Source organism: Lactuca virosa, chromosome 7 (genome assembly GCF_052849685.1).
Source record: "Lactuca virosa cultivar CGN04683 chromosome 7, Lactuca_virosa_CGN04683_v6, whole genome shotgun sequence".
Taxonomy (NCBI): Eukaryota; Viridiplantae; Streptophyta; class Magnoliopsida; order Asterales; family Asteraceae; genus Lactuca; species Lactuca virosa.
In genome coordinates this window covers 33722438-33731146 of record NC_136432.1, presented here as the reverse complement: position 1 = coordinate 33731146, position 8709 = coordinate 33722438, and the positions used below count along the sequence as shown (strand labels likewise).

Sequence of the window (8709 nt, the reverse complement as noted above, 5' to 3'; positions counted from 1 at the left end):
AATAAGAAAACCTCCTACTCCCATCACCTTTGATTATAGAATTAAATCCGTATACAAGTTAAACTATATTTTGAGGTATTTTGAGGTACCAAACTATTTACAACAATCAAACAAATATATTAATTTTACGTAGTCTGCTTGAACATACCTAGCCTTTGACAACGATTGATTTTTGTAATTTGGTGTATAAGAACAATAACCTCCACACATTAATTACTATCTTGATCAACAAACGAAAAATGAAATCCATAATTTCAATAGCGTTTCTTCTTCAAGTAATCATCAACACTGTTAATCTCGTCACAGCTCAATTCCCCGCAGAGCCTGTCTTCAGATGCAGAGACACAGGCAACTACACATCAAGTTCTGAGTATTATACAAACTTCAAAAGTGCATTGAATGCCGTTGGCGATATGGATAAGTATAGTGGGGGAACTTTCAGTTCATCCGAAGGCGAGAAAGAAACAGGTTATGCCATCGGCCTTTGCTCCGGTGTTTCTAGCAAATGGGGTGGAAACTGTCATGACTGTATATACCAGTTGACCATTTCACTCGTAGTAAAATGCCCAAATCAAAAGGAAGGTGTGATGTGGGGTTCAAATTGTATGATAAGTTACTCAGATCGTAAAATAATTGGAGTTCTTGATGATTGGGTTTGGATATTTTTACCAGATAAACAAGGAACTCTTGTAAATAAGCCTGATCAGTTTAACAAAGCTTTGTATGATTTGATGAAGAGATTACAGGGGGGAGCAGCCAGAGGTACCGATAAAAAATCTGCATTTGGGTCGACAGTTTATCTACCTGAAAAGAAACCTGTGTATGGGACCATGCAGTGTACTGCTGACTTATCCAAGGAGCTGTGCACTAAATGTTTACAAAGTATAATGCTGTCACACCATCCTTGTTGTAGCGGAAGAAAGTCTGCGAGAATGTTTTCACCCAATTGTTTTTTTAGTTACTCGACTGAAGATTATTCCACATGGAATTCCAAATGGAAACTATAGCTCTGGCAAGCATACTCATGATTAGGGCATCCACGTTCCATTAAACTCGGAACTTGTTAGAGTTTAATGGATTGCACATCATCTTCTTGTTAATCCTAATTTAATTGCTCGACTAACAATTTGGTAACTTTTCTTTGGTCATGATTTCAGGAAAGACTATATGTTTAATGTAATAAAGAGTTAAATCCAAACCAACAAGAAAATCATAAAGCTTTTCATTCACCTTAAACCCAAGGAAATACAGTAGCAGCAAGGCAAGTACACATTAGAACTATGGAATAGCATTTTTATTCAATGTTCTAATAAAAAAAGTAATTCCTCTGTCAAGCTTGAATGTCTGTTAAATAAATATTTTAGATTACCGTTTGATTTATGTAAATCTGTTGCGTGTTTTCCTCTTCATGTTATTTATTATGTAGATATGGGCTTCTCCTTGGAAGAGTAATAGTGTAATTAAATATTGTAGATATATACTCTTATTTTCTTTGGGTTTAATTATCCTCTCGGACTATAATTGAATGTTTTTTTTTTTCTAAAGTCTTATATTTTCGTGCACACATTAAAAATCAATTCCAAAGTGATGTTCAATCCTTTGAATGTGATAAGGAGGGGGGGATTGGCAATGCCTAATTTCATCAAATTATGACAAATATGAAATCCACATCCACTTCTCACGCCTACATACTTCCCAAAAAAATGGTAATCCAAGAGAATGCCATGAACTGTCAATAATATTGTCTGAACACCGACTGCTAGAAAAAGACTAATCTAATTCAGGCATATAACTAGAAAAAGTGAAATTCAAATCTAATACGGCTTAAATTTTAATCAAATATTGCTCATTTGAATGAAATTGTCCATCCATTCTAATACGGCTCACTGTTAGATTCAAATACAGCTATTTTAAATCAAGTACGGCTACTACAAATCGACACTCTCACTCTCCGACTAAACCCAACATAGAAAAACCACCATCTTCACTATTCAGGTGCCTGAAATCACAAATATGGTCAGTTTCATCATGACTCGTTTGAATTCAAAATGGGTTCAATTTGTTTCGTCTTTTTTACTCTGTGATGTTCTCGAAAATTTGGTTTGAAGCCTTTTGTGTCTAGTCAATAATAAGTTCCAAGGGTATTTTGGCACTTTTCTGAATTGTTACAAGAATGTGCCTTTTTATGTGATAGCAATTGGAGTTTCAATGCCTATTGTGGTTATCCAATCAATTGCAATTGGATTGAGGGGATTCACTGTTAAAGATCATCACTAGCCCAATAGAACAAATATTATCTAGAAGACTTTAGCTTGTTCTAGAACGCTCTAGAAGATTCTAGAACATTATGGAAGACTATGGAAGACTCCGGAATATACCGGAAGAGTCTAGAATACTCTAGAACGACATGGAAGACCCTGGAAGGTTATGGATCATTCTAGAAGACACTGGAGCAACCTAGACCTCTCCAGAACATGGTAGAATATTCTATAAACATATGGAAGCATATAGAGTATGTTAGATATTTCTAGAGTTATCTAGTAGGTAGTAAGTGTATACTAGTATCTAGAACCTTCCTAAGAGGCCTATAAATAGGTGTGGAGCTCATTTGCTCCAAACCATCCAAGAAAGCCTCAAAGAGAGCAAAGTGTGTAGTAGTCTCACAAAGTGTAAGGTCTTCTTAAGTGTCTTAATAAAAGTCTTTTTGTTTCCCATACAAAGAGTCGTGTTCAACAATCTGGTATCAGAGCAAGGTTTCTTGATAGTGAGAACGAGTGATTCTCGTTGTATCGTGAGTAGTTTGTGACTCTGCAAGTTTAGTGTCGAAACTAGCTTGTTTGGTATTACCGAGGTACTGCCAACACGATGGGTGATCTCCAAGTCGTCGGAGGAATCAAGAAACTCAACAACAACAACTACAAAACATGGGAAACATGTATGAAGTCCTACTTACAAGGACAAGATCTATGGGAGGTCGTTGGCGGAAGCGAAACCACGCCTCCGGAGGAAGATGTTAATGGCGCTCTACGCAAATGGAAAATCAAAGCAGGCAAAGCAATGTTTGCCTTGAAGACCACAATCGAAGAAGAGATGTTGGAGCATATTCGGGACGAGAACACACCGAAAGAAGCTTGGGACACGTTTGTGACGCTTTTCTCAAAGAAGAATGATACAAGACTACAACTTTTGGAGAACGAGCTATTATCAATCTCACAACGTGACATGACGATTGCTCAATATTTCCACAAGGTCAAGTCGATATGTCGGGAGATTACTGAACTAGATCCGCAATCCGTCATTACAGAAGCTCGAATGAAGAGGATCATCATCCATGGACTGAGGCCGGAATATAGAAGCTTCGTTACTGCTGTACAAGGATGGCCCGTTCAACCATCACTTGTAGAGTTTGAGAATTTGTTGGCCAGCCAAGAAGCTATGGCTAAGCAAATGGGAGGCATCACGCTGAAGAGTGAAGAAGAAGCACTCTACACAAGTAAAAGTCGGAGAAATTTCAAGCCACCTTCTAAAGAAGGATACAAAAATGTTGACAAATGGAAGAGTCAGCCAGGAACCTCACAACCATGGAGATCTCAAAAGACCGACAATAAGAGTTCTCGGGGGAGGAGGTTCGAAGGCAACTGCAACAATTGTGGAAAGTGGGGCCACATGTCCAAAGATTGTTGGTCAAAGAAAAAGTCTGTGGAAAGCAATGTCGTAACTTCCAAAAAGGAAATAGAGGATGAATGGGATGCTGAGGCATTATGCGCCATAGAAGAAAACGAGTTGGCGCTCATGGCAATGATGGGAGAGCGTATCAACTATGAGAATGATTGGATCATTGATTCAGGATGCTCCAATCACATGACTGGTGATCAGAACAAACTACAAGACGTGAAGGAGTACAAAGGGAGTCGCATGGTACTTACAGCCAACAATGCACGACTTCCAATTGCTCAGATTGGCAAAACAACGATCATGCCTGGTAATAAATCTGACATGGTGTCACTACATAATGTCTATCACGTGCCAGGTATGAAGAAGAACTTGTTATCGGTATCGCAACTAACATCATCAGGAAACTACGTCTTGTTTGGCCCACAAGATGTGAAGGTCTATCGAGATCTTAAAATATCAGAAAAGCCAACAATGGAAGGACGGAGAGTGGAGTCCGTCTATGTTCTCTCCGCAGAGTCTGCCTATGTAGATAAGACTCGTAAGAACGAGACAGCAGATCTATCGCATGCACGGCTGGGACATGTTGGTTATCACAAGTTGAAGGTAATAATGGAGAAATCCATGCTCAGTGGCTTACCTCAACTTGAAGTTAAAACAGATGTTGTTTGTGCTGGATGTCAGTATGGTAAAGGTCATCAATTACCATACAAGGAGTCAAATTTTAGAGCAAAGAAGCCACTAGAGTTAATTCACTCGGATGTGTTCGGTCCAGTCAAGCAGACATCAATTAGCGGGATGCGGTACATGGTGACATTCATTGATGATTATTCGAGATATGTGTGGGTTTTCTTCATGAAAGAAAAATCTGAAACATTCTCAAAGTTTCTAGAATTCAAGACAACGGTCGAAGGAGAAGTGAGAAAGAAGATTCGGTGTCTACGCTCAGACAATGGAGGAGAATACACCTCGGAAGAATTCAATAGCTATCTAAAAGAATGTGGTATACGTCATCAATTCACATGTGCCAACACACCTCAACAAAATGGTGTAGCTGAGAGAAAGAATCGACATCTTGCAGAAATTTGTCGAAGCATGCTACACGCGAAGAATGTCCCAGGAAGATTTTGGGCTGAAGCAATGCGAACTGCTGCCCATGTGATCAATAAACTTCCCCAACCAAGGTTAGGTTTCATCTCACCATTTGAGACACTATGGAACATGAAACCTACTGTTAGCTACTTTCGAGTATTTGGTTGTGTCTGCTACGTATTTGTACCTAGTCATTTACGTAGCAAGTTTGACAAGAAAGCAGTCAGGTGTATATTTGTTGGATATGACAATCAAAGAAAAGGATGGAGGTGTTGTGATCCAACAAGCGGAAGATGCTACACTTCAAGAGATGTAGTGTTCGATGAAGCATCTTCATGGTGGTCCTTAGAGAAGAAAGTATTACCAGACTCGGAAAATATTGAAGAAGTTTTAAAACAAAAGATGGGGGAGCAAACTGCACACATTTGGTCAAGTGTTGATACACCTGAAGATCCGAGCGACACTGATGTCATTGAGCAAGAAGTAACTCAAACAAGTAATGCCGGTGAAAGGGAGACGCCGCCTCCACAACTTCGAAGGACGGAAAGAATCCGAAAGCCTAATCCCAAGTATGCTAATGCGGCTATTTTAGAAGACGGTGTTAAAGAGCCGGAGACATATGAAGAAGCAATTAAGAATAAAGCTTGGCAGAAGGCAATGGAAGAAGAAGTTACAGCCTTAAAGCAGAATCAAACGTGGGAACTGGTACCAAGACCAAGAGATATAAAACCCATTTCCTGCAAGTGGGTTTATAAATTAAAGCGACGCACAGATGGATCAATTGAAAGATACAAGGCTCGTTTGGTGGCTCGAGGGTTCTCACAACAATATGGATTGGACTATGATGAAACATTTAGTCCAGTGGCGAAGATAACTACTGTACGGGTGCTGCTAGCTCTTGCAGCTAGTAAAGACTGGAAATTATGGCAGATGGATGTGAAGAATGCTTTCCTGCATGGAGAATTAGATCGGGAGATCTACATGAACCAACCAAAGGGATTTGAGGATGCAGTTAATCCCACTCATGTGTGCAAGCTGAGAAAAGCTCTTTACGGATTGAAGCAGGCACCAAGAGCCTGGTATGGTAAGATTGCTGAATTTCTTACCCGAAGTGGTTATTCAGTTGCACATGCAGACTCAAGCCTGTTCGTCAAAGAAAAAGAAGGGAAGTTGGCAATTGTGTTGGTTTATGTGGATGACTTGATCATCACCGGGGATGACGAAAGAGAAATCCATCAAACAAGAGAAAATCTATCGGTGCGATTCCAAATGAAAGAGCTGGGGGAGCTTAAACACTTCTTGGGGTTAGAAGTTGATCGTACAAAGGAAGGGTTGTTCCTCTGCCAACAAAAGTATACAAGAGATATACTTCAAAAGTTTGGCATGTTGGAGTGTAAGCCAGTATCAACACCAATAGAGCCAAATACCAAGATATGTGCTAATGAAGGAAAAGAGTTGGACGATGGAACGATGTATCGACAACTAGTAGGTAGTCTTATCTACCTAACTTTATCTCGGCCTGACATTGCTTATGCAGTTGGAGTTATGAGTCGATACATGCAAAATCCGAAGAAACCTCATTTGGATGCTGCCCGACGGATCTTAAGATATGTCAAAGGTACAATTGACTATGGTCTCTTATATAAAAAAGGAGAAGACTGCAAGTTGATTGGATATTGTGATGCTGACTATGCAGGAGACCATGATACCCGAAGATCAACCACTGGGTATGTGTTCAAGCTTGGGTCGGGGCCAATATCATGGTGTAGTAAAAGACAACCAACCGTATCATTGTCAACCACAGAAGCGGAGTACAAAGCAGCGGCCGTAGCAGCTCAAGAAAGTACATGGTTGGTACTCCTAATGGAGGACTTACATCAAAAAGTTGACTATGCGGTACTACTTCACTGCGATAACCAATCTGCAATTCGGCTGGCAGAAAATCCAGTATTTCATGCTAGAACAAAGCATGTGGAAGTGCATTATCACTTTATCAGAGAGAAAGTCTTGATGGAAGAAATTGAGATGCGACAGATCAAGACCGATGACCAAATAGCAGACTTGTTCACCAAAGGACTGAGTATTGGAAAATGTGAAGGTTTTCGTTGTCAGCTTAACATGGTACGAAGAATGAGGGCTAGTGCTGAGGGGGAGTGTTAAAGATCATCACTAGCCCAATAGAACAAATATTATCTAGAAGACTTTAGCTTGTTCTAGAACGCTCTAGAAGATTCTAGAACATTATGGAAGACTATGGAAGACTCCGGAATATACCGGAAGAGTCTAGAATACTCTAGAACGACATGGAAGACCCTGGAAGGTTATGGATCATTCTAGAAGACACTGGAGCAACCTAGACCTCTCCAGAACATGGTAGAATATTCTATAAACATATGGAAGCATATAGAGTATGTTAGATATTTCTAGAGTTATCTAGTAGGTAGTAAGTGTATACTAGTATCTAGAACCTTCCTAAGAGGCCTATAAATAGGTGTGGAGCTCATTTGCTCCAAACCATCCAAGAAAGCCTCAAAGAGAGCAAAGTGTGTAGTAGTCTCACAAAGTGTAAGGTCTTCTTAAGTGTCTTAATAAAAGTCTTTTTGTTTCCCATACAAAGAGTCGTGTTCAACATTCACTACCTTTATTATACCAAAAGATCTAATGGGTATTTTCGGTATTTTGTTAATAAAAAAAGAATTGACAGAATTTTATTATCAGTTCAAATCCTTGCTACTTTGATTTTACTCATTACTAGGTGTGAGACCTGTATATTATACGGGTTAATTTAAAAAAAATAAACATTAAAATGCAAGCAGTAAATATTTTTTAATGTAAAACTTTAAAATAAGAAATGAAGAAATGTATCCATTGCAATTTAATTTCATATATATTATATTTAATACTTTACATATATAAATATATGACTTTAATTTTAGAAATTGAAACAAATCAGAAATTGACAAGTGGATAATATTTATTTCAAAAATACCACAAAATGACAAATGTCAAAACTTATGAGAGATTGACAAGTGGCAAAAAAAACCTTTATTTATTAAAGAGGATTATTGAAGTAGTATTTGTTGGTGTGCTCAAGCCATGGAAAAGTGGCAATTGTGCTTAGTGTCTTTGCATCATATAACATCCATTCAGAGTTTGAGTTTGAGTGTGAGGTCTTATTATTATAATATTTACCTTATTCATGTATAAAATGAGACCATTTTTTATTTTTTTATTTTTCCAATTATTGACTTGTTCATATTGAATTCACATTTTCTTGAATTTATGTTCTATTTGTTCATTTAAACATTTTGTTTGCTTCATTCATGAAAGTTGTACATAAAGTGAATGTAGAATTAGAAGTGAGATTTGGAACAACATAACTTCATTCTTCTATGGAGCCATGTATATAGACACAAACTCACAAAGTACAATGGAAACTAAGGAAACAATCCTCTATTTACAGAAAAGATAAATACAATAAAGAGGAGGGATAGGAAAGGATCAATCCCAATCCATGCCATAACTATGAGCTCTAGTCAATACACCCCCTCAAGATGGAGAGTGGATGTCTATCATTCCCAGCTTGCTTAGTGGGCTTTGAAAAACTCTTCCGCACACTGTTTTTGTTAGCATATGTATCGGTTGGTCCGATGACTTCACAAATGGAAGCTTCACTCTTATCCATATGATCTTAATGAAATTTTGTTGAGAGAAAAACTTGATAAGAGTTAGTAACGAAATTATAAGTTTCGGAATAATAAGTTAATCTCAATGGATCTTGTTAGCTTAACAATAGAAGTTAGATAAGTTAGATTGCGGAAATGTAAGGAAAGTAAATATCAGAAATTTATATCAATAAGCATTAAACAAGTAGACACTTAGTTGAATCATAACATGGTTTGCGTGCAAACACAAGTTACTATATGATGAACAACATAAGTGAAG

The 8709-nt window shown here is 38.1% G+C and overlaps 1 protein-coding gene across 1 annotated transcript; it reads left to right on the top strand.

The window, feature by feature from the left end:
• The first annotated feature begins 239 nt into the window (after positions 1-239).
• On the top strand, positions 240-2277 carry LOC145126530 (antimicrobial ginkbilobin-2-like protein). Its single transcript, XM_079061882.1, has 2 exons — positions 240-882; positions 2195-2277. Exons 1-2 carry the CDS (start codon positions 240-242, stop codon positions 2275-2277), a joined length of 726 nt encoding a protein of 241 aa, XP_078918008.1.
• Positions 2278-8709: the final 6432 nt, after the last annotated feature.